This window comes from Salvelinus alpinus, chromosome 21 (assembly GCF_045679555.1).
Source record: "Salvelinus alpinus chromosome 21, SLU_Salpinus.1, whole genome shotgun sequence".
Taxonomy (NCBI): Eukaryota; Metazoa; Chordata; class Actinopteri; order Salmoniformes; family Salmonidae; genus Salvelinus; species Salvelinus alpinus.
In genome coordinates, this window is record NC_092106.1 from 9,209,171 (window position 1) to 9,235,893 (window position 26,723).

At 42.6% G+C, this 26,723-nt stretch overlaps 2 protein-coding genes across 3 annotated transcripts; both read right to left on the minus strand.

The window, feature by feature from the left end:
• Positions 1 to 340: 340 nt before the first annotated feature.
• LOC139547747 (potassium channel subfamily K member 6-like) lies at positions 341 to 16,319 on the minus strand. Its single transcript, XM_071356792.1, has 3 exons — positions 15,451 to 16,319; positions 3,880 to 4,275; positions 341 to 1,590 (listed from the first exon to the last, which is right to left on the minus strand). The coding sequence occupies exons 1-3, from the start codon at positions 15,764 to 15,766 to the stop codon at positions 1,358 to 1,360; spliced, it is 945 nt and encodes a 314-aa protein (XP_071212893.1). The 5' UTR covers positions 15,767 to 16,319; the 3' UTR covers positions 341 to 1,357.
• A 1,141-nt stretch (positions 16,320 to 17,460) lies between these two features.
• On the minus strand, positions 17,461 to 23,018 carry LOC139547751 (uncharacterized). 2 transcript variants are annotated; one of them, XM_071356797.1, is made up of 5 exons: positions 20,702 to 23,018; positions 19,656 to 19,855; positions 19,409 to 19,533; positions 18,823 to 18,937; positions 17,461 to 18,530 (listed from the first exon to the last, which is right to left on the minus strand). In XM_071356797.1, exons 1-5 carry the CDS (start codon positions 22,881 to 22,883, stop codon positions 18,402 to 18,404), a joined length of 2,751 nt encoding a protein of 916 aa, XP_071212898.1. In that variant the 5' UTR covers positions 22,884 to 23,018; the 3' UTR covers positions 17,461 to 18,401. The 2 variants fall into 2 exon arrangements, with proteins under 2 accessions (XP_071212898.1, XP_071212899.1); XM_071356798.1 differs by lacking the exons at positions 17,461 to 18,530; positions 18,823 to 18,937 and adding an exon at positions 18,959 to 19,185.
• Positions 23,019 to 26,723: the final 3,705 nt, after the last annotated feature.

Genomic DNA, 26,723 nt, shown 5'->3' on the forward strand with positions numbered 1-26,723 from the left:
TCAGGAATTGTGAAAAACTGAGTTTAAACGTAGTTGGCTAAGGTGTATGTAAACTTCCGACTTCAACTGAATTGTTCTGGTCTTGTGTAGATATAACAGATAATACAGTCCCAAACTGTTGTCATATCTAAATGTGTTGGAATTCAAATGCCACGACCTCCCCATTTATGTCTGCTGGGAAACAGGAGTATGGGCCTTCCAACATTAGTCCCCTGGTTTAATGAACTGGCCAATTACATACCTTTAGTAATATCAAATAAGGATTCAGGAATGTGTTGTGGCGTGAGGTCCACTATTACTGAAGCATGACACTTGATATTAATGAAAAAGCAAGAGTGAATTTAGTTGAGTAATTTTGTTATTACATTGGTTAAAATTATTACATTCATAAGTTACTTCAATGTGATAATCAATGCATCATGTAATAATTACATTATGCACAAAAACTTTAGCAATCTACATTATCAGCATTTATTAAATTATAAATGTAAAAGCTATTACATTATTGGCTGTTATTACATTGTCAGTTGCTACATTGTTCAAGATGGACAAACTTCATACATGCTAAAGTACATACTTTCACAATGACAGAAAATCCTAATATTTAACTCTAGACAACTACACATCAGAACACAGATACTTGTTTTTTTCCCCCAATCCTTTTATTCCCTAAATTTGTTAACCTTCAGATGATATACTTAATGTATTTGAAACACACGATCATGTTACTCAACAGGCAAAAACAAAGCCATGGGAGGGGTCCTGGGAATGTGCTCCATCATATGACTCAAGACAAAGTCTCAAGCAATGGCTTTTCACTTAATTACTGGGGAGGGGCAACAAAGTCTTTCAAAGATGGCCACTATAATGAGTTTGTTTAATTTTGAAACATCCGATATTTCTGTATGACCTTCCTTGATCAACCCTGACCTAAAACCACAAAAAGGTACATGAAAATACATCCACAAGAAAATATCGGTATATGATAAACCTATATATATATTTTGGTCTGAAAACATCAAAAAGTGACAAATAATCCTCATCAGTCCCAACCAGAAGTGTTCTCTACAGGTTATGGAACAACAACCTTCTCCCACCTTGACGAACAACCCTTGCCAATTGTTAACTGGGTGCACTAGGGCATCTGTAGAGTTCTGTTTCTTTTTGGTTCAGTTGAGCTGTCGTAGCAGGAAGGTCTGACCTGAGCCGTGAGTTGCCTCACAGCAGTAACGATAGTCTTTGGTGCCTATGTATGGTCAGGTTTTCAACTCATCCCCTGTGTTGCTGTAAAACAGTGACTGTTTAACTGTTTGACCTGACTTATGTAAAGGAGAACGGTCCAGAGTGAAGTGAGTCCTTATCGGTTGATGGTGTTATAGGAGGTCTGGGAGGCTGGATCCAGGGGCTTGGCCGAGGCCTCTGCCTCATGCTGGTCCTCAGGGCCGGCCTCGATAATGGGCTCCTTATCCTCCTCTGTATCCTCGTCACAGTGGGGGAGCTGGAAGAAAGAAGTCAGGCCATGCAGGTCGGCCATCCGGTGGAAGGCACGCAGGACCAGGTACATCATCATCAGCCCTAGAAACAGGTACACTGCAGAGGACAGAGAGTACAACATTAATTCAACAGCTCCTTGAGCTGTGGGAAGAAGCATTATACATGGACATAAGTCACTTGTCTCACAAAGCACAAACTCACCACACTGGTGTGCTCGTGGTGCATTACTGATGGGCAAGGCGGCCAACTATTCAACAGGCTTCCTCACGATACAGTTATGCTTTTATGCCATATCAGGGTTCATTTGTTTCAGTGCAGGTCAATAAGCAGAGTAGACTTACACCTCCCTTGTGACTTAAATTCTGTCATGCCATGTTGTGGGGTATATATATGTACTTTTTACCCGTTTTTCTCCCCAATTTCGAGATATCCAAATTGGTAGTTACTGTCTTGTCCCATCGCTGCAAGTCCCATACGGACTTGGGAGAGGCGAAGGTCGAGAGCAATGCGTCCTCTAAAACACGACCCTGCCAAGCCGCACTGCTTCTTGACACAATGCTCGCTTAACCAGGAAGCCAGCCGCACCAATGTGTCGGAGGAAACACCGTACAACTGGTGACTGAAGTCAGAGTGCATGCGCCCGGCCCGCCACAAGGAGTCGTTAGAGAGCGATGGGACAAGGACAACCCGGTCAGCCAAACCCTCCCCTAACCTGGACGACGCTGGGCCAATTGTGCGCCGCCTCATGGGTCTCCCGGTCGTGGCCGGCTGCGACACAGCCTGGGATCGAGCCCGGGTCTGTAGTGATGCCTCTAGCACTGGGATGCGGTGCCTAAGACCGCTGCACCACTCGGGAGGCTTTGTAGGGTATTGACAGGAAAAGTGTATTCCAATATGGGCAAAACAACCTATTTCCTAGTAGTTGCTAATCCTCCTAGGAAACTAGAACAACTGATCAGGAGGATCTGGCCTACATAGTTTGGGTTTTGGTTGATCATGTCAGATGACATAGATTTGAACCTTTGCTTTAATTTTGGGTGTAATTATCATCAATCATCTGAGGATGGTGCTGGACCATATGACGTAAAAAAAAAATCTAAAGTGGAAAGTGTGATGAACAAGCTTTAAATAAAAGTTTAAATCCAGGTCATGTGACATGATCAACCAAAACACAGTGCCCTAAATCAAGGCAACAAGTTGCGTATTGAAGCACAACGCGCGTGCAGACCCTGAGACAACGCCACAGAGCCAGCCACCACAATGGCAGTATAACAAACACCACTAGGCTCTAAACAGTGAGGTTATTTTGAGAGAGAATAAAAGGGTAATTCAATTATTCCTTAAAAACTAAGAGCATGACTCTGATAAAATATCATGTGACAATATGAAATCCCTCCCAGTACAAGTGTGGTAGATGGTGGTGTGGTATCGTTAACTCCCTACTGCAACATGTCCTTAAAATGAGAGCAATCACACCACACATTGCACTCTTCCCAAAACAAGAAGCCCAATTCAAACTCACACATGCAGTATACCAACCAAATCACAGACATTGTGAGATACATGGAGGGGGCAGTGGCGCGACACCGTTTAGTTTCCTCCTGAAAACCACAAGAGGGCCTCCTCAGACTTCTACAAATATACTCAAAACGATAAACCGTATTGCATATATGCAGTATCAGAATTGCATGCCTATGGTCAACACAGGGATAAGGAATGCATACATTTTCTTTCATCAGCTGAGCCAGGTTAAAAATCGGGAAAGTCACGCCAAGTCATCATTCTGAACTAATATCTCCTGACATTTGGCCCGTAAGAAGTCTAGACATTGAGCACAATGTAGAGCAGAGGTGTCATGTCCTCTCTCATCTTCAAATGAGGAATATTTCAAATATATCTTACAATAATAAGCACATTTAAAAAGCTAAAACGAAACAGCATTTAGTAGTTCTTAAAAAAAGCACCCAGAAGGCGACATTTCTCACATCTGAGATGTGAACGTTTCTGCGGTCTCATTGAGACAAAGGACCATATTCCACCAGAGGGCCTAGCTATCTCAGTGCTGGAGAGGTGGTGTTGGGCCGAGCATCTCCCACTTCACTCAAGTGTCTGCACATGGTCAAAACTGTCAAGTCCACTTATTCCTATGTGCTTAAAACATTGATGCAAACTCCACCCAATCATTCCGTCACTGTTCACACTATTATTTCCTGGTTTTCTAGTCATAGGAAAGAGACTTCAAGGCAAACAATTCTAACACAACATCATGAACACCAATATTTAAGTTGAATGAGTAATGAGTATCACAGAATTGATATGACATCAGTCTGAGCAGTGTCAGTGTGCCACGCCCTGTTATCAAACACAGACTAGTTCATGACTCACCCATCACAGAGATCTTATAGAGCGACCTGAACTTCTGTCCGGGCTTCTCGCCGGGCACGTAGTCGCCCAGGCCGATGGTACACAGCGTGATGAAGCAGAAGTATATGGCGTCCAGGAAGGACCAGGTGTCCTCGATGTGGCTGAAAACCACGGCGGGTACCACGAAGAAGCCCAGCACCACCAGCAGCAGCAGGATGGCAAAGTGGACGGCAGTGGCGGCGAGTGGGTCCAGGCCGAGCCTCTGGCGGCACATGCTGATGGGCCCGTAGGTCACCGGGTGCATGAGCCTCTGGACGCAGGCGGTGAGCACCAGCATGGTGAAGGGCACTCCTAGCAGGGCGTAGAAGATGGAGAAGGCTTTGCCCGTGTCCGACAGGGGCGTAGTGTGCCCATATCCTGGGGAGGGTGGAGAGAAAGTATGAGAGAGAGAGAAAAAAGAGCAAGAGCAAGTGTATAGAAGTTATTAGGATCCCATACAAGCAAACACAGCACAATAGCATTTGACTAATAAGCTAAGCTGCCTCCCTTTTCCAACCAAAAAAAGAGACATTCTAGAAAGTCCTCTCACTCAACAAAAACGAGCTGATCGTGGACTGCAGGAGAGTGAGCACGCCCCCATCCAGACCGGGCTGCCGGGGAGAGGGTCCTCGGCATGCACATCACTAACAACCTGAAGAAGTTTGACGAACTGACTTGTTGGAAAGGTGGCATCCTATGACGGTGCCACTTTAAAAGTCACTGAGCTCTTCAGTAAGGCCATTCTACTGCCAATGTTTGTCTATGGAAATTGCATGGCTGTGTTCTTGGTTTTATACACCCGTCAGCAAAGGGAGTGGCTGAAATATCTGAATCCACTAATTTGAAGGGGTGTCCACATACATAAAAAAAAAACACAACATGTAAAAGTGTTGGTCCCATGTTTCATGACCTGAAATAAAAGATGCCGGAAATTTCACACAAACAAAAAGCTTATTTCTCTAAAATGTTGTACACAAATTTGTTTACATCCCTGTTAGTGAGCATTTCTCCTTTGCCAAGACAATCTATCCACCTGACAGGTATGGCATATCAAGAAGCTGAATAAACAGCATGATCATTACACAGGTGCACATTGTGCCAAAGGCCATTCTAAAAATGTGCAGTTTTGTCACAACACAATGCCAAAGATGTCTCAAGCACCATCCTCAAATAAACTTTTATTTGATTTGTAATAAAAAATAAAAAAACTACTTCAGGTTTGAACTGCCCTGTCCTTTCAGGTCAAACTCTGTGTTAATTTCATGAGATACTCAAGTTATGTTAGTCTCCTGGAGAGTAAGAGGGGAACTCATATTTAGCCTAATATAGCATGCAGACCACTACACACAAAGGAACTCACATGTGACAATAAATCAAAATAAGGTTGATGAAAGGGAGCGTCGCTTGCTTTTCAATACTACGTATTGCTGAACAAAACTTTACACAACAACCCTATCCTTCCACAGATGGCCCTGTATGAACAGGGAAAAGCGCATTTTAAAATAGCATTTGCTGCATTTTAATTAGATTTGACCTAACTAAAAACGAGAGCAAAAACAGCTCAATTGATGGAAAGAAAACAGTTAAACAGCCCTGGGATAAAGGAATGCCTAGGTAATACAATACCATAGCCAAATAATGTCCAGAGACAAAGCAAACACGGTCACAATACAAATCAAAGTTGGTTGGTCACGTACACAGTTTAGCAGATGTTATAGCGGTTGCAGGGAAATGTTACTAGCTCCTCACAATCAAGAAATGTCGGAACAAACCCAATTAACAAACCAAATAACACTAATCCTAATGCAATCTATACGGATCTAGACCAGATTCATTCAAATTGTGTATAGCAGTAGTTATATAGGATGAGCCATGACTAGAATACAGTATATACACATATGAAGTTGGTAAAACAGTATGTAAACATTACTAAAGTGACCAGTGTTCAATGATTCTGTACATAGGGCAGCAGTCTCTAAGGAACACGGTAGAGTACCGGGTGGTAGCCGGCTAGTGACAGTGTCTGAGGTTCAGGGCAGGTTACTGGGCAGAGGCCGGCTTGTGGTGACTGTAACAGTCTGATGGCCTGGAGATAGACTGATAACCAGCTCCTCTCAGTCCCAGCGTTGATGCACCTGTGCTGTCTCTGCCTTATAGATGGTAGCGGGCCGTGGCTCGGGTTCTTGATGATAGTCTCGGCCTTCCTGATACACCAGGTGCTGTAGATGTCATTTTTCTTTTTTACATTTTTTTTAGGGGTGGATCAGCTTAATATTGCGGAAAGAATGTTGCTTCCAATGTAATTGTCTGCATCATTTCCAATCCCCCATATTTTTTTGGTAAATATATATATCCATACACGCATGCAGACATATACACATATATACATACACATACCTATATAGACATACATACTTTTTTTTAAAGAATATACCTTTATTATTATTACCCCGCAAACCCTACCGCCGATCCCCCAATTGGAGTAAACTAATAAACACTTCTGCTTTTACCTTCAATTTATACATTTTATACACATTTTACAGACACAGTCTACTTTACAATAGTTCTCTCTTGTTTGTTCTTGTCCTTCCTCTATTTCTGATGTCCATCCAGTTTGATTTCTATTTGTAACTATGCTATTTCACAAAAGTTCCGAACCTATATCCATTTTACAGATCCCGTATGCTTTACATTGTTTATCTTGTTATTAGTCCCACCCTTCAGCTCCATTCAACCCCTCCCATCTATCTCTCAACATCATCAATTTCGGATTTCTATTTGCCATAGATTTTTCAACTGTGCTGTTTCACAAAAGAATTGAACCTTCCTATTCTCATAGCTTCTACAGATTGTAAATTAAAAATAAACATTTTTGCTAAAATAATTATTATATTATTGATTGATTGACTATGGCTTTTCAAATCACCCAGTATTGCTATCTGTAGCGTTAGTTCTAGACAAATGTTGCAATTCTTCAGCCATTCCTGGACCTGTGACCAAAAACGAGCTACATATGGACAATACCAAAATAAATGATCTAATGACTCTGCCTCCTCACAGCAGAATCTGCAGAGCTGGGAAGATTGTATCCCCCATATATATAACATTCTATTAGTTGCAAGAATTCTGTATAGTAATTTAAATTGAAAAATTCGAAGTTTTGAATCCGGCGTTGTTTTGCGTATCAATTCATAAACCATGTGCCATGGAATGGGTACATCGAAAAATCTCTTCCCAACTATTTTGCAATTTATATGGCACAGCTGTCAGTTTTTTGGTCCTTAAATGAATATGTGAATATGTTTTTATTTATCACACTTTTCTTTAACCATTTATGTTCTTTAATACAGGGCAGACATACAAGTTCCTTACTTTTTCCCCTTCTACTTGCCTCTTCCATTTTTGTGGTAATGCTGCAATTACTTGGTTGTAATTTTGGGTAGAGCAGACATTTCCATATGTCTGTGTTAGCTGCATGTGTGACGTAACTCCACCAGTCCTATTTATGATATCATTCACAAAAATTATACCTTTTTTTTTTCTTCGATAAATATAGCTTTTTTATCAATTAGTATATTTGAATTTAACCACAATATTTGTTGTACTATTTGTTCCGTCCTTTCAGGTGGATTAAACTGAAATTGCAACCAACTTTCTAAGGCTTGTTTAAAAAATAAAGATATTTTGGAGATTATTTCCTTTTCAAACAACCGAAAGTGAGCAAGTGTAATCTGAATAAAGGGAAAAAGGCCCTTCCTGAATATAGGATGAGACATTCGTACCAATTGACTAGAGAACCAGTTTGGATTTAAGTATAACTTTTGTATGACTGATGCCTTTAGTGAGAGGTCTAATGCTTTAATATTTAATAATTTCTGCCCACCGAATTCATATTCGTTATATAAATAGGCCCTTTTCATTTTATCTGGCTTGCCGTTCCAAATAAAATTGAACATTTTTTGTTCATATAATTTAAAAAGCAGGTCACTAGGTGTAGGCAAAATCATAAGCAAATAGGTAAACTGTGATATAACTAAAGAGTTAATCAGGGTGATTTTTCCACAAATAGACAGGTATTTTGCTTTCCATGGTAGCAAGATCTTATCTATTTTTGCTAACTTTCTATAAAAATGTATTGGAGTGAGATTATTTCTTTCTTTTGGGATTTGTATACCGAGTATGTCCACATCTCCGTCAGACCATTTAATTGGTAAACTACATGGTAATGTAAAATGTGCATTTTTTAGTGATCCGATGGTTGGTTTTAATCCAGAGAGGATAGCAAAAATATCTAGATCCTCTAAGAGGCCGTGGAGAGACTCTAATTGTGGTTTTAAAAGAAAACATGAATCATCAGCGTACAATGACACCTTCGTTTTTAAGCCACGGATTTCTAATCTATTAATATTATTGTTTGATCTAATCTTAGCAGCTAACATGTCGATGGCAATAATAAATAGATATGCCGATAGTGGACAACCTTGTTTTACTCCTCTAGATAGTTTAAAACTTTCTGAGATGTAGCCATTATTTACTATTTTACACCTAGGGTTACTATACATAACCTTAACCCATTTTATAAGAGATTCCCCAAAATTGAAATGTTCTAGGCATTTATATATAAACTCCAGTCGTACTTTATCAAAAGCCTTTTCAAAATCAGCTATGAAAACCAGGCCTGGTGTCCCCAATATTTCATAGTATTCTATTGTTTCCAGTACTTGTCTTATATTATCTCCAATGTATCGTCCATGTAAAAAACCTGTCTGATTAGGATGAATAATATCTAACAATACTTTTTTAATTCTATGTGCCAAGCATTTTGCTAGGATTTTTGCATCACAACACTGAAGTGTAAGAGGTCTCCAATTTTTTTAATGGACTGGATCTTTATATATACCACTTGGGTCCTGTTTCAGTAATAATGATATCAGACCTTCTTGTTGCGTGTCTGATAATCTACCATTTATATAGGAGTCGTTAAAACAAGCTAATAAATGGTCCCTTGAGTATATCAAAAAAAAGTTTTGTATACTTCCACTGGTATGCCATCCAGCCCTGGAGTTTTCCCATCCTTAAAGGCCCCAATTGCATCAAGCAGATCCTCCTCTGTAATTTGGCCTTCACATGAGACTTTCTGTACAGATGTTAATTTTACATTATTATTAGGAAAAAAATCCATACAATTAGTTTCAGTTAGTGGAGATGGAGGAGCCTGAAATTAAAACATATTCTTAAAGTACTTTACTTCCTCTTTCAAAATATCATTTGGTGAATCATGCGTGACTCCATTTGTAACAGGTTTTAATAATAAAATAAAAAAATGGTAGCATTTCTATATTGAAGATTGAAAAAGAATTTGGTGCATTTTCCCCCATATTCCATCCAGTTCGCTTTATTTTTATAATATCTTACACTGGATCTTTCTTGAACAAGTTCCTCCATTTCTTTTTGTTTTTCCTCTAACTTATTCCGTGCCTCTATAGTACCGTTTTTATTGCTATCTAACTGTACTGTTAGTCCTTCAATTTCCTTTGTTAATATGGCCTCTTTTGATCTAAATTGCTTTTGTTTTATAGATGAGTACTGAATTGCATTGCCTCTAAAAGGCACATTTAAAAGTGTCCCATACAATAAGGGGATCTGCTGTACCTATGTTATGTCTGAAAAAGTCAGTTATAAATTCTTCTGTCCTAGTTCTAAACAATTTACATTCTAGTAGGCTTTGATTAAATTTCCAATATCCTCGCCCACGTGGAAATTCTGTAAGAGTAATATATATGCCAATTATGTGATGATCCGACCGCATTCTGTCCCCTATCAACACTTTTTTAAACTTTTGGTGCCAGAGAGAATGGTATAAGAAAGTAATCAAGACGACTAGCTTGATTAAGCCTCCGCCATGTATATCTCACTAGGTCAGGGTATTTAAGTCTCCATATATCCACTAATTCCAATATATCCATGACATCCATGATTTCCTTAAATGCCTGAGGGTGATAGTTTGTAGTGTGATTTCCTTTCCGGTCCATAGAGGTATTTAAGACCGTATTAAAATCTCCCACCATAATAATAGAGTCTAGTGTTGCTTGTAGAGTTGATAAATTCTTATATATATTTTCAAAGAAGCTTGTATCATCATTATTCGGACCGTATAGGTTAATAAGCCATATCTGTTTATTGTCCAATAACATATTTAAAATAACCCATCTACCTTGAGGATCTGTTTGGACAATTTGCACATTTGGATCAAAATTATTGTTAATTAAAACCATCACCCCTTTTGAATTTCTTTGCCCATGGGAGAAGTATATTTCGCCCCCCCAGTTCTTTTTCCACAAAACTTCATCTAAAACTGTTGAATGGGTTTCCTGTAAACAATAGATATTATATTCCTTCTCTTTTAGCCAGGTAAATACTGATTGTCTTTTCTTATTATCTGCTAGGCCATTACAATTGTAACTGGCTATACTCATTTCACCACCTATCATAATGAGACAACTTTCAATTCTTTTTATCAAAATATATGTTTGTAAACGTACCATTAAAAAGTAACATGATGATTGAGTGTCCATAAAGCGGTACCATGATATTTGCATTTCTACTAAGTAAACCTCCAATTGGTCCCTACTATTCCACCCGCTAAAAGCCCTCCTCATCCCGAGTTGGGTTGTCATCCCAATGTCCGGCAGACCACCCTCGACCCCCTGTATCCCATAACCCATAACCGACTGGGATCCATCCTTTGAAAAGAGCACACAGTGCCATTTACCGAATTGAAGTAGATTAACTGCCAAATGCATTTCCATCGCCCTCACCTCGATTTGTATTATATATAGCTGTGGATCATCCTCTATTGTCCCTAACATCTTTTACTCCTTCGCAACAGTTGTGGGATACACACATACACCCACACACACTCAACCCATACCCCCACACAACCATAAGCTCACTTACTCAATTGCACCAGCCCAGAGCCCAACTCAAGATAGGTCTTGATTTACAAATGCACTTGCAGTTGCAGCTGCATGAGAAGGCCTGCAAGACCGTGCAAAATAGGCAAAAATTGAGAGATTTTATTTACCATTGTCACATCCTAGATGATGGAGGTCAAATGTACACCTTTTCCCTGAAACACCCACAATACGGTCACCCGTATTGACCATATTCCCAAGCATCTCCATGCAGTCCGACTTTGATATTGTGCCACTAGGGTCACAATAATATACCCCCTCTCTGAATGTCCGAGTGTGACCCCCTCCCCATGGGTTACTGCAGCTAGTGTTGCCAGCACGGCCATTGCCTGGGTGGGGGCACCCCACCGGAATCCCCACCGGCTAGGTACAAGGTCATCAAGGTTCTCATTAGCAGCTTTGAGAATTTCCTTGTGTAGTATGCTCTCCCTTTAGGGTAGATGTCTTAGAGGGCAGGCAGTGTGCCCCCGATGATGCATTGGGCTGACCGCACCACCCTCTGGAGAGTCCTGCGGTTGCGGGCGGTGCAATTGCAGTACCAGGTGGTGATACAGCCTGACAGGATGCTCTCAATGGTTCATCTGTAGAAGTCCATGAGGGTCTTAGGGGCCAAGACACATTGAATCATCCTCCAGAGATTGAAGAGGCACTGTTGCGCCGTCTGTGTGAAGGGACTATCAGGTAGTCAGTGATGTGCACGTCGATGAAGCTTTTGCGCCTCTCCACTGTGGCCCCGTCGATGTGGATGGGGGTGTGCCCTCTCTGCGGTCTCCTGTTGTTCACGATCAGCTCCTTCAATTTCTTTATGTTGAGGGAGAGGTTATTTCCCTGGCACCATTCCACCAAGGCACTCATCTCCTCCCTGTAGGCCAACAACGTTGTGTCGTCAGCAAACTTGATGATTGAGTTGGAGACGTGAGTGGCCACTCCTTCATGGGTCAACAGGAATTAAAGGAGGGGGCTGAGCACACACACCTTTTGCCCCCCCCCCCCCCCCATGTTGAGGATCTGCGGTGTTGAGGATCTGCGTGGCAGAGGTGTTACCTACCACTATGGTGTTGAAGGCTGAGCTGTAGTCGATCAACAGCATTCTCACATAGGTATTCCTCTTGTCCAGGTGGGATAAGGCAGTGTGCAATGCAATGGAGATTGTGTCGTCCGTAGATCTGTTGCTGTGCTGTTTGTTTCTACTTGACTACCTGCCAAACTTTTCGCTTTTAATAACCATTTAATCCAACTCTGTATTTAACAAATTTACCAACATCTTAGTTTTGTCTTCACTCAACAATTTTTTTTTTCATTTAACTTTTTCACCCCAGATGCTTTATCTGGACATGGATCTGCTGGACAAAAAAGTTAACATTACGCAGGCTCCTCGTGGAGTGCAATGTAAGGCAGGTGGTTAGAGCGTTGGACTAGAAACCGGAAGGTTGCAAAAACGAATCCCGAGCTGACAAGGTAAAAATCTGTCGTTCTGCCCCTGAACAAGGCAGTTAACCCACCGTTCCTAGGCCGTCATTGAAAATAAGAATGTGTTCTTAACTGACGTCCTTAGTTAAAAAAAGGTGTAAAAAAAATAACAAAAAAATACAATCGGTGTCCAAAAATACAGATTTCCGATTGTTATGAAAACTTGAAATCGGCCCTAATTAAAAATCGGCCATTCCGATTAATCGGTCGACCTCTAGTGCATATGTACAGTGTGTCAGACTGATGGATAATCAGACAGGAGAGAGTACACAAAAAGACATTCATGAATATGTTCATAGATGGGTCAGATTATAACCATAAAGGCTATACAGGGTACACACACTTCAAGACCCATAGTCAGATGACTTTCCATAGATGGTAAGAAGTCAAAGTATGTGGCACAAGTTTATAAATTCAACACATCAACCACTGTTTATTTATTTAGGATGTAGAAAATAAAATATTAAAAGATGACACTATGTGCAATTTAGCTAAACAGGTTTAGAATAATTCCTCATCTATTTTGATGGGCAAACAAAGTTAGCTGCTTGTCTTTGTAGGGAGATGATCATGTGACAGCGTTGTGAGCGAAGCACAATGTTGCCTCCAACTCTCATTTTCTTGCCTGACAGGCAAACTACAGATGTTAGCTGCTTCGTTACAAAGCTAGGACAGTTTCGAAAATGAATTGCTTTGGTAGAAATAGGACAACAACAGGAAACGTGTTAGCTGGCTATGAAAACAAATATCATTGCAACTCAACATCATATGAGCTCCACTGCACGGGCATCTACCCAAACACTACAGATAAATGGTCAAATAATAGGAATGCAAGGCAATGTATAGCCTATAAATATCTGTACCTTCCCCCCAAGTGAACTTCGAGGACAACATCATGATCCTTAGAAAACAAAATGACGGACTCCTCTTAGTGTATGCATATTTCTCCAAAATTTTGTTGCACCGAGTCTGCACAGAACTGCCAGGACCTCAGATCAATGGAGACACTAGTTTAAAAAAAAAAATGTATCCTGTATCTCAACACGGTAACCAAATACAGTCATGGCCTAGAAACATTCCAGCTGTCTACTGGACCCTATTCCAACTAAACTACTGAAAGAGCTACTTCCTGTGCTTGGCACTCCTATGTTGAACATAATAAACGTCTCCCTATCATCCGGCTGTATACCAAGCTCACTAAAAGTGGCAGTAATAAAGCCTCCCCCGAAAAAAGCCTAACCTTGACACGGAAGTTAAATCTCCCATTCCTCTCAAAAACTTTATTAGGAACACCATTCCACAGGGATGTTGGCCCATGTTGACTCCAATGCTTCCCAGTTGTGTCAAGTTGGCTGGATGTCCTTTGGGTGGTTGACCATTCTTGATACACACAGGAAACTTGTGTGGAAAAACCCAGCAGCATTGCAGTTCTTCACACAAACCGGTGCGCCTGGCACCTACTACCATACCCCGTTCAAAGGCACTTAAATCTGAACTCATCATGAGGCCGTAGATGCTCACCCACATCCATATCCCCCACACATTGCTCGCAAAACATCTTAGTGACTCCCCCCTTGACAGAGATTTTTTTACATTTCATGTAAATGCAGTTAATTTCATGCAATTCTACTCATTTCGGCATGGGGTGGAGCTTCAAATGAGCTGTTTTACAGTTAATTTCCTGCAATTCTACACTAGTCATAGTGTGGAGAGAAATTATGTCTGAGTGAGACTAACTTACAAAATCAACGGGGGCCCCACGGCCAGTAATTCAACCATGATAACATCTTTTAGATAGCTAAATTAGTTTAGCGGCTAGCTATCTAAAAGATGTTAGCTGACCTGGGCTAATTGATTCACTATATCAGTGACTGAGTCAAACTGCTGATGCACAACCACATTTGGAAATTGTACCTTGTTTAGTGTAGTCAGTCAACTATTCTAACTTGCAACAGTAAGTTGAGACCCTGAATGAGTCAGTGGAAATTGATCTGAGGGTCTTCAAAAGGAGGGCCGCCAGTTGCCCATCCCTGCTCTAATAACTAACCTCTACGGCAGGGGTGGGCAACTCCAGTCCGAGGGCCTGCTTGGTGTCACACTTTTTATCCATCCCTAGCAAACACAGCTGATTAATCAAATTGAATTCTGAACTGAAGATCATGATTAGGTGATTATTGGAGTCAGGTGTGTTAGCTCGTGCAAAACTTTGACACCAATCAGGCCCTCGAGGACTGGAATTGCCCACCCCTTCTCTACGTGATCGGTGTCCCCTCGAGGGACAGTTGAACTAACGTAGGCTGATGTGATTAGCATGAGGTTGTAAGTAACAAAAATGTAATTCTTGTTAATCTAACTGCACGGTCCAATTTACAGTAGCTATTACAGTGAAAGAATACCATGCTATTTTTTGAGTGCACACAATTATGAAATTGAAAACGTATTAATAAACCAATTAGGCACATTTGGACAGTCTTGATACAACATTCTGAACAGATATGCAATGATTCATTGGATCAGTCTAAAACTGTGCACATACACTGCTGCCATCTAGTGGCCAAACCCTAAATTGTGCCTGGGCTGGGATAATACATTATGGCCTCTTGCATTTCAAAGATGGTAAAAAGAGTAAAACGCATGTTTTTTTCTTTGTATTATCTTTTACCATATCTAATGTGTTAGTCTGCTAGATTAATTTCACATTTCCACAAACTTCAACATGTTTCCTTTAAAATGGTATCACGAATATGCATATCCTTGCTTCAGGTCCTGAGCTACAGGCAGTTAGATTTGGGTATGTCATTTCAGGCGAAATAAAAAAAATAAAAAAAAAGGATCCGTTCCTTATTAACGCACTGATACTGGGGCAAGGCTACCTGAAAATCACAAGGGCCCATTGATGCGTGGGATGTTTTGGTCACGGAATACAAAAAAATGCCCAGTTGGAACTGCAATTGTAATCTGTAAACAATAAGTGTTTCCTTGAGTATCTTGCAATATTAGCACTTAAATGGTTTAGAATTGTCTATATGGATTTGTCTTATATGGACCAACCGAAACAAAACTGAAACGATGTAGGCCTAACAAAGACAAGTATAGGCTATTTACTTACCGACTGTCGTTACTAAAGTGTTGGCAAAGAACAAAGAGGAAGCCATGTCCCAATTTGAACTCGCAGAAGAATTCGGAAGGATAGATATTCCATACTTATTGGCTTGTAAAACTTTCTCCAAAAAGTTTTCAAGTGATGTTGCATTGACGCAACTTTGGTTGAGAAACTCTTCTTTCAGGACTTGTATGTCACTTTTCAGTTGGTTCTCCACCGGCCGTTCGATGGTGGAGAAAACGAGCGCTCCAAGCAACAGATAAGCAACATAGAATAGTATAAAACCTGTAAGCAGTATCCAAGATTTGTACCCCGAAGACATTTCCCCCGTTTTCCGCTTGCAATGTCATCCGCCAAACTGTTACTTTGTAGCCTACTTCCGTGGCCCCGTCGTCTCCTCAAGTTTTAAGTTACGGCTGTCCTCCACCCCACTGGTACAAGTTTGACAGGGGTGTGTTCAAACGCCTAGAACTCTGCAGATAAACATTTTGAGAATACACTGCTCCCTGCTGTTCCTAATGATAACCGCATGTTCTTGGTCTTTTACGTTGTATTTCTATCTGCAACGATATCAACGTTTCAATCTTCTGAATAAGCCCCAGAAAATAGACCAAGACCTGATCCAGAAACAGTGAGGAGGGCTACAACACAATTAATTTTCTTCCCCCTTTATTCCCCTTTTCACCAAGGGTTCTCTTTGGGGTTTTCAAAATCGGATAGGGAAAATATAGGGAAAAGGCTCCAACAATCCCTAGGTGAAGCTATAGACTAAATTATCCAGTCAGTCTCAGGTTTGTGCTCACTAAAGTGAGGCCAAAGGACCAGAAATGAACTAGAGCATATCACCTCACCCTCCTAGTTTCATATGTCCATAATGGCTTCATATAGTTATTGCAGACAGAGATTGCTTCACCTTGAGCTTTTATGTAAAACTAATACATGTGATTAGGGGAGCCATCGGATCACATGCTGAAGAAAACAGCATCACCAGGATATGTTTTTCTTCTTGCCAACCATGCACTGAACTATAGCAGGGCAATGTGCACAGTGCAGATTAGGCAAACACCCTGTTGACTTTATTTGATAGCGTGCCAAAAGGTAATCTAAGACCACTCACATATTTTCACAATAACACAATCAATGCCACATTATCTGGTGAAAACAGAGCCTCTGACTCAGCAAGTTCCTGTTAACCAATTCAGCACCACAGACAGCCCTGGACTATTGTATTTGAAACCCCGGTGCCCGCAAAACATGTTCTTTTAGGAAAACAGCTAACTTTCTGCATTTCAACACATTTTGCCATGGGGCAGAGAGAAAAAATGTGCAGTTTTATAATGCTATTGTACACATTTTATCATGAGGCTGAGAGGTCATTTTGCAGTTTTAAAGCAAATTTCCTGCAATTCTACATATTGTGCCATGGGACAAAGAGAAAAATGTGCTGTTTTATAGCTCATCTCCTGCTATTCTTCACATTTTGCCATGAGGCTGAGAGAAAATTGTGCAGTTTTAATGCAAATTTCCTCCAGGCGGTTAGGGGCACCGGGGCACGTGCCCGTTCGGTAATCCGGGCCTGACCAGCATCTAGTCCATGACCTCCCCTTACCTGTCATCATCATTGGAGAAGTCACAAATATGCCATTCTGGTAGGGGACATACTTGGCCATAAGGTTAGAGTGGGCATAAACTGAGAATAGCATTGCTCTGTTAGTTTTCCTCATTAGCAGTCTCAGGGTAATGACTTGAAGGCTTACTTTGCAGTCTTGCCAGTGGTAATGGTGTGCTAATTCAAAGTATGTCACTTGTAAGTGTTGATTTGCCAGTGTGGTTTCCCTTTGACCCGTGATACTTTATTCTAGCGCCGGTACACCATTCTAATTGACTGACACATGTAGCCTGTAGAGTACTATTTTGTTGCCGTTTTGGTTTATAGTGAGTATTGTGTCAGACACCCAAATAAGATGACCGTTTAGGTAATTCTAGAAATGATACAGTAATAACATTAGCAAAAGCTTTGAGGATGGAAAACAGCAATCACCGTGTAATTTTATTACATCAATTAACAAGTTGACAATCTATTTTTTTTTTTATCAGTTTGAACAACTCAGAAAATCTGTCTTTTTCCTTGGAATTATGTACAAATGACAAACATCAAATACATTTTCTGTAGGCCTACTGAGTTGCCCAGGGTTTTCCCCCAAAAAAATTGAATCTTAATATGACATGATTGCGTGTGTGATCTAAAACAAACTTGTACTGGTAAAATAACACTTTCTCTTTGCCAGCACAAAACAACGTAATGCTGACAGCCAGAAACATCCCAATTTAAAAGGTAATAATTTCAGTAAACATGGTCATTATTTACTGAGATAATAAGAAAAGGAGCTGTGATCCACGTGAGCTCCAATGTTAGCTAAAACAACAGTATATATTCTGCTCCAGAGTTGTCACTGGCACAGTTGAGCCAGACCACATGATGGGAGAGGATAGTGTGTGTTTGTGTCCAAGTCCGTGTGTGTGGGAAAGAGGGTGGGAGTGAACGAAGGGGGGGTAGGGGTATAGACATCCACTTCTCCTGACAAACATAAATTACTTTAACATTTCAGAGTCCCTAAGAATTAGATGAATAAGAATGTAAACATTTGCATGTATTTTAGGAATATCTGTGAGACAAAAATAATAATTTGTGCTTCATTTTGTCCAATTTGTCACAGGTATGCATCTATTGATCCAATTCCAGGGAATGTAAAGCAAAACAGGGCATTATCAAGGGTCACCATATAGTCAGCCGGTCCAGTCAGTCCAAGGAGAGATCATCCTCAGTTCTGAATCTTGTGAAATGTTTTGTTATTTCTCCCCATGGAGATGAAGACCGAGACCCATTAGTGGTTCGGCATAGAAGGGCGTAGTAAAGACAATGTGTTGTTGACAGTCAGGGAACGTTGAAATCTTGGTTATTCCATTATGTTCTTGTTGACATCATAAGATAACCGTCCCTTCCCACAGGCCTGTGCATGCTGACTGGACGAGGGGAGGCCAAGAGAGGGACTGTAGTTGGCTGCTCGGTGCCCAGTCATATTTTCCTGCAGAGGTGAACAAATGATGACTCTTCTAAAATTTACATGAACTGTTATCGTGATCTAATTTTCTTGTTATCCGAGCGCCAGTGCAGATAACAGTCAAATGACCATGTCATACTATGACGAATGACCCATTATACATTCAGTTTGATCGAACATGCTGTAGCATTTGTCATGGTGACAGTATAGCTTTTTAAGTTGAGGCTGGATCATTTCTGCCCCATAACAGGAAACAGAGTAGGCCTATTATCCCATTTAACCATGCATTACACCGACTACAGATGTAAATACGCACCGTGTTACACTGGCCCAAATGTAGCGACTGTAGAAGCCGTTCACGGGAAACAGCATTTGCCCTCTTATATTTCAAGCCAAACATCTTGTTCAGGTCATGGAACCCATCAAGTAAGCTACAAGGACAAAACAAAGACATGCAAAGTAAATGAATGGAAGAAGCACGCGCCACAGTTATGAATAACTCCACAGCCTATTAAATCATGGTGAATCTATCATTCAACCAATACCGATTCAGTGCATGAAATATTGTCTGATACGCAGCTTATCTCTAGTTGTGGGTTCAAACAGCAGGGTCGTTGTTGGGTGGTGGTGACATTTCACGCTATCTCTGGTGTTATCTTGAAGGTCATCATTTCTTCCACTAGATGGCAATATATATAACAGCCATCTCAGAATGCTCCTTATCATTCCGATTTCATGAATTGTAGAACTGTAAAGATTCCAGATTATGCTTCTAACGGACTTAACATCCGAGCTGAGGAGAAATATGAGTCGGAGTCTCTGCTAATACAGGATCAAACTTCCAAATCATTCCCTGAGCTGGATTTGAATAAAATATCATTGTGGTCTCTTGACCCACTTACCCATGATCCTCTGCAGAGCTTTCATGATCCAAGATGCTTCTGAGGAGCTGGCTGAGCATGGGAACAGCATCACGATCATACAGGGGAGTAGACAGTGACGGGAAGGACTCCACAAACACATTGTTCTGAAAGATGGAAATAATGAAAGATTATTTCAGTCCCATGTTCTCCTGGAGATATAGGAAAATGCAAGAAGTTGACTCCTGGACTTTTGTAGTCACTTCTGAGGAAAGATTTAAAGGCCTACCACATTTTGCTTGGCAGAGAATCTGCCCCTTGTCTTCTCCACAGCATTTGTGGGCCACCACTGTCCTCTTGTGTCTTGCTCCTCTCCCTCTGAATCCTTTGGGAAGGCTGTCCAGGCATCCTCCGATTGTTGGAATGAGCTGTCTGTCCAACCTGAGGTCCAATGGGTAGACTCGTTGGTGATGGAATGGTTTTCAAGTGCTGCATGGGAACATTAAGAGGGCATCAGAAATGTATCGTTAGACACTAGCTAGTTTCTATTGATTCTATATGATCTGTATTCCATGCACTGAGTTGACCTTAAAGTGCAGGGACTTGGTGTATGCTCCAAATAGACAGCTAGTTCGCATACCGTCCTCATTCAAATGACCTGAATGGGCAACAAATAAAGTACTTTGTTCTGGTAGCGGACCTGTTTTTCTTTTCTATAACCTGTTTTTGAAACTTTGTGGAGTGTCATTAATTAAACACCTGATTTATACACCTTGGTTAAAAGCCCATGCAAGTGCCACTGCTTTACCTGACAACAACTATTATACTTTTTATATTGCTATTAGACACTAATGATTAGGAGTTTTGTCTTTGAGGTTACATGGGGATGGAACGTTTGGATGGATGGGCTGTCACCCTGCGTGGTCCAAATCCCGGAGGAGCTGCCTGCCTGGGTCTCTGTCTCTTTAAACATGGAGCCCCATGTCCTGAGGCTAAGACGGCTTACATCTCAAAGCCGACAGCACTAGCACTACATTCCCGGCAGCGCTTTAAATAATTAATACCTTCACATGAGTTTGGGGAGAGGGCCCTCAAGAATCCAGGTCAGTCCTGACTAACTGATTAGTAACGGGATCAACACGTCTACATGCCCGCGTCTACACAACAAAGAGAGTTACCACTACTGTTCACATTACTGCTGCCTCTGTTACATTTGCATAATCTAACTGGAGCATGTGATAGTCATTAGAAGTTTCTGTTGCGTGTGTGTTGTGTCTGGATGTCTTTAACATGGCTCAAAGCACATTTCTGAGGTGCGGTAAGCTAGGGACTTACCAACACTCTCACTTTTCCCAGAAGGCACTAGGGGTGATCCAGTGAAGCGGTCGTCCCAGGGCGGCTGCTCCTCTGCCTGCATGAAAAGCCCAAAGTCATCCTCCGCCTCCGGCCCCCCATCCAGGAACCCCCCGTCGGCGGCCACCTTGCTCTCGTCCCAGGCCCTCTTCCACTCCTGCTCCCCTGGGCTCCGTAGCAGAGGCACCAGAGCCCCACCTCCAGCGTCTGTCTGCCCCCCATTTGGAGCAGGGAGGCCTGTTGCCATGGCTCCTGAGGAGGCCGGATTAGGCGGCGAGTGTGTGACAGAGGTAGCAGGGCCAGCAGCAGCAGAGGCTCGTAAAAGGGAATTAAACTGCCCAGTCCCTGCCTCCCTCCACCCCCCTCCTCCTACGGCCTCAGTCAGGGTAGCTGGTAAATCTGAAAAACACCTCTCTTCCGTCCTACATGTCTCCTCGGACTCATGCTCCTCCGTTGCCCAGTGAGGCCCTCGCTCAGTTCTCTGGGATGTGATGTCTCCCCCTACCAGCCTGGCCTCATCGTCTGTGCTCCTGACCTCAGGCAGTATCTCTCCATGCTCCCCACAGAGTTCCCTAATTTCTGATGCTGTTGACTGGATCCCCTCCTCTCCCTCACAGAGGCCATGCACAGATTTCTGTAATACCTCTTTATCCACTGCCACAGGATATTTTTCTTCTGGCAGACATTTCACACAAAGCTTATTGTATTGACTATCTGATTTACTTTCCTGATTTATCTGACCATAGCCAGTCTCATCAGTAGCAGTTGAAATGCTGCCCCCTGCTGGGCTGGGTAGTTGAATGGAGCAGGCTTTGAGGCAGCCTCTCTCAGAGCAGCAGTGTCTCTCTGAGGTTTGAACATCGATCCACCTGTTGGGCAGCTCCCCCTCAGCTATCCCCCCGTTCCCCCCTAGACTCTCAGAATCACACTCTGCGGACTTGATATGATCCACAAACCCAATCACAGCACCCACCATGCCATCAAAGTCTTCCACATGTCTCATGATACCACTGGCCACATCCTTGCCTCCAGTATGGATGTCTGCATCGCATAGTTTGTCCTGGAAGTGCTCCTTGTTGAGGGAGGTTTCAGGATGCAGCCCTTCCTGTGCGCGTGGGCTGTCTGGCTTTCCCCGGTCCCCGATGTCACTGCTGCAGTTTTCTGGGTCAGCATTGTCTGGAGGCAGGGAGGAGTCACAGGGCTTTGACCGGGTGAGACCAGTCCCATCCTTCACTTTCTCCTTAAACCCCTCCACACCGCAACTCGACTGATCCTGCTCACATACAGAAGCAGCTTCCCTCTGACCCCCGCTGCTCCCCTGTCCTCCTCTGCGCCCGTGACACTGGGTACAGGTCTTGGTCTGAGCGTGACTGCATTTGGGGCTTCTAGTATTCCCTCGGTCTTGTTTTCCACTCAGAGTGTCCTGACCAGTTGTGGGAAACTCCCCTTTGTCCCTGCTTTCCTGGCTCCCTTCCAGGGTGCACTCGCCAGAATCCTCCGTGCTCTGGAGTATTCTCCCCTGGATGGGAACCACAGGCTTGCAGGATGTCCTCCACCTCCGGGCTGACCTCGATTTGACCTGGTACAACTCTGAGGCCCCTCCCATATCCCGCACCCCCATTTTCCCAACCGTGGAGGAGTCCCTGACCCCTCCCACTTTATCCCTCAGCCAACTGCCCATCAGCGTGGAGGGGGACTGAGGGGCCGCACCTTGAGTGCAGGGCCTTGGGCTGCCCGTGGAGTAGAGGCACCTTCCACCCTCCGTCTTGAGGAACAGACAACGTGTCTGAGTCTGACCACCTCCCTCAGAGGCCTTCAATGTTGCCACAGTCACCAGTGCCCCCAGGCCTGTCTGTCTGGGGTTGGAGGCATAGTTGGAGTCCAGCGGTAGCCCCAGACCATAACCCAGCCTGCCCCACTGTCCCAATGGGTAGACATCTGCAGGCCTGGGGCACGTTCCTTGGGACCTGGGGGGAGGTGCTGCCCTCCTGCGGTTCTTGGAGCACGCAGCCCAGGCCCGAAGGCCCTTGACTAAGGGCATGTCCCCAAGCTCCAAGCGTCCTGTGAAGGGAAGATAGCTTCTTTGGCACTTCTGCAGCACCTCCCTGGGGGAGCCAGACATCTCCAGGCATGGGTAGTTGTTGTTATTGTTCTGCTGGATCATTGTTGCAGCCTTCAGATGATTAAATATTAGCTATTGTGCAATCTTCAAACTTCTATGTACCAAGGAGGCTTCAACGACTGAAGAACGGACACTCAAAGTAATGACGCGCTGTGTATTTCGGGAGTAATATTCAGTGACAGTGCTGTCAACATTGTTCTCCATCCAGATACACAGCTTCAGAGTATTTCTGTCAAGGGTTGTCAGGCATGTAACGCCAGTTCAGACTACATAAAACAACATAGGAGGAGAAACAAACATTTGATCAGAGATATATCATTGAAGACATTTATGCAATACCTCATTTCATGTTTTGGAAGGGACGTTACTGTACAAAGACTCTCAAAGTCAAATGAAGCTACAAATCAATATCTGCAAGAGCCCACAAGAGAGATTGAATGGCTGGCACTGTGTGTGAACCATGTAGCGATCTACTACCTATTTTGATTGGTGTTTTGGGGCTCAATCAAATGTCGTATTTTATGTGCTCAAGTTAAAATATATATATTTTAGAGAGCCTCATTTTTAAACCACAAAGAGTTTACATTTGTTAACATAAACGGTATAGTTATAGTGGACATTATCATGATATATTATGAAGTAGAGATTCTTGACCAAACAAACAATGTTATTCATATAGGCCGTGGTTGATAGGGCACAGTAGGCTATATAGGTGATGCGTGTATGATTAGCCCAGAACCAGAGTTTTAATCGGCTACGCTGCGCAAACAACCATTCAACATATATCAATTGCTTTAAAGCCTACCAGTATGAATATTTAATAAGGACGGTGGCTATAGACAATACAAATCATCAGGGTATCCAAAACAGTCGCAATGTTTTTTATTTTAAAAGGACGCTGTTAATATAGCCACCACAACTCAATATTATCATCATCCTTCCTTGCTTGTCTTACCTTATCATACTCAGATTCTCAGAGCTAGAGGTTGCCAGACGTGTAATTGCCGTTGCGTGTTGTTTGCTAAACCTTAACCTTCATTTGATCGGTCTTGTAGGATCATTTTATGCGTCTCCCACGAACACGACTCCCTGAACATCGGCCGACGAGGGTTTATATAATCTACTATAATTCATTTAGAGGTGGAAAAGGTTCACTCTGCCTGCATCGAAGTCAAAAGACTGTTTTAAAAATGAAATCAACATTTCCTGTGAGTCTCTTTGATCAGCTTATTCAAGCCAGCCAGCAGCTGCGTCCTTACCGCAGTAGCCTACAGTACGTGCGTCCAGCAACCAGAATGTCGGCGGCAAGATACTTACATCCCACTCACACTCGTAGCCTAAGCATCATCGCTGTAGCCCACTCTTGAGGTGTGCTGCGTTCCTGTGCTAGTCGGAACTAATGTAGTATCATGTATCCCTATAACCAGTTAGCAAACCGTAAACTCGGAAAAGTTCGACTATCTAACTGAAGGTAGTTATACACGTGCTGCGTTTCAACCAGTTAGGAGGTTGGAAATATCCGAGTTTCCTTGTACCGATTAGCACTTGAACGCGGCATACAATCGAGTAGACACAATAGCGACAGGTGACGATGGTTACAATTACACCTATGGTGTAGACTAGACTAGAATATGATTGTACATAAGCACATGGTACTGCATTATGATGTATGCCTATGCACTAATGACTAATGTGCCATATGGGCTCCACAGTGGTGCAGTGGTCTAAGGCACTGCATCTCAGTGCAAGAGGTCCCTGGTTCCTACAGTCCCTGGTTCAAATCCAGGCTGAATCCCATCTGGCTGTGATTGGGAGTCACATAAGGCAGTGCAAAATTGGCCCAGTGCTGTCCGAGTTTGGCCAGGGTAAGCCGTACATAAGAATTTGTTCTTAACTGACTTGCCTAGTTAAATGAAAAATTTATTTCAAAATGATGTTTTGGGATAAGTAGGTCACTGAGTGTACAAAACATTATGAACACCAGCTCATTCCATGACATAGACAACCAGGTGAATCCAGGTCAAAGCTATGATCCCTTATTGTTGTCACTTGTTAAATCCACTTCAATCAGTGTAGCTGAAGGGGAGGAGACGGGTTAAGCCTTGAGACAATTGAGACATGGATTGTGTATGTGTGCCATTCAGAGGGTGAATGGGAGAGACAAAATATTTAATTGCCTTTGAACCACCCAACCTCAGACGTAAGTGTTTCCATTAGTATGTCTATGGATGACAAGCCATTGTGGAATCCGACCACAAATCCAACCACAAACCCCAAACCCTCAATCACGAGGAAACTGCTAGCAGCAGCCCCACCAAGGCTACAGAGAATGATCCTTCAAGTACGACTTCATAATCATTCACAGTCCAGGCAAAGACATGCCTGTAGCATGCCTGTAGAAGTTTCTTACCTACAAGGACAGCAGCCTCAGTGAAGGCATGGACATGTAGATGCACGCTATGTACAGGAACTTACCTGTTAGTGACACAAAACTGAAGGAGATCCGAGCAGAAACAGAAAAGGACATACAACTCACACAGCTGAGGAAAGTCATACAGGATGGATGGCCTGAGAGGAGAAAATTCCCTCAGAGCATCTTACAGTTCTGGAACCATTGTGATGAACTGTCACAGATCAATGGAATTGTTTTCAAGGGAGAGAAAATCCTAATTCCTGCCACTCTCAGAGAAGAGATGTTGGTGAAGATCCATGCTGGACACATGGGCATGGAAAAGTGCAAACAGAGACCACGGGATATTTTGTTTTGGCCTGGAATGTGCAAACAAATAGAGGACATTGTTGGAAAATGCCCAACCTGTCTTCAATGACGTCCCTCAAACACCAAAGAGCCCATGATACCTCACCGTATCCCAGACAGACCCTGGCAGGTCGTGGCAACTGTCCTGTTTACCTGGAACAATGAGGACTTTGAACTCAACAATCTTCACAGCACCACATCCACAGCTGTGATCCACAAACTGAAAGCAGCTTTTGCCAGTCATGGCATCGTAGAGACTTTAATATTTGACAATGACCCCTGTTACAAATTCAAAGGAGTTTGAATCCTTCTCAAACGCATGGGAATTCATACACATCACCACAAGCCCACATTACCCTTAAAGCCTTGCTGAAAAATCTGATTAGATTGCTAAATCACTCATAGACAAAGCTAAAGCAGACAAGAGAGACCGCTACCTCAGTCTTCTTGAGTACCGCAACACTCCATTTGACAAATTCAAGTCACCAGCCCAGCGTTGATGAGCAGCAGACTTCGCTCAATCCTTCCCAACACCAACCAGCAGCTGCAGCCCGAGGTCGTCAGCACAGGAGGTTGGTGGCACCTTAATTGGGGAGGACGGGCTCATGTTAATGGCTGTAGCAGAACGAGTGGAATGGTATCAAATAAATCAAACATATGGTTTCCATGTGTTTGATGCTGTTTCATTCGTTCAGTTCCAGACATTATTATGAGCCGTCCTCCCTTCAAGCAGCCTCCACTGGGCATCAGCTACAGTACAAGGAAGTGCATGCAAAATGTGCACAGAGACAGCAACAGAAAAGGGGTACTATGACAGGTCAGCAAGACCACTGCCACCACTGCACGATGGAGAGTCAATCAGAATCCAGGAGCATGGCAGTTAGGTTTAGGGGAAGGGTTAGCTAACATACTAAGTAGTTACAAAGTAGCTAAAAAAGTGGTAAGTAGTTGCAAAGTTGCTAAAATCCAAAAGTTGTTTTTCGGTTGCTAGACGTTCATGTTATACGACCTCCCTCCCTCATTTTTGAGTTAAGTAACCTTCTGTATTATTTAACCATACCAAATGTAACAGATCATATTAATTTAAGTGTCCCGTTTTTTTCTTTTTCTATGTTACGTCTAGT

Excerpts from the sequence above, each read along its gene's own strand:
- LOC139547747 (XM_071356792.1), bottom strand. The coding sequence starts at position 15,766 with ATGTCTTCGGGGTACAAATCTTGGATACTGCTTACAGGTTTTATACTA. Across the intron at positions 4,276-15,450 it reads CACTTTAGTAACGACAGTCG|GATATGGGCACACTACGCCC; the intron begins GTAAGTAAATAG and ends CACCCTCCCCAG. Across the intron at positions 1,591-3,879 it reads CTATAAGATCTCTGTGATGG|TGTACCTGTTTCTAGGGCTG; the intron begins GTGAGTCATGAA and ends TGTCCTCTGCAG.
- LOC139547751 (XM_071356797.1), bottom strand. The coding sequence starts at position 22,883 with ATGATCCAGCAGAACAATAACAACAACTACCCATGCCTGGAGATGTCT. Across the intron at positions 19,534-19,655 it reads TCTCTGCCAAGCAAAATGTG|AACAATGTGTTTGTGGAGTC; the intron begins GTAGGCCTTTAA and ends TCCATCTTTCAG. Across the intron at positions 18,938-19,408 it reads AGCTCTGCAGAGGATCATGG|CTTACTTGATGGGTTCCATG; the intron begins GTAAGTGGGTCA and ends TTGTCCTTGTAG.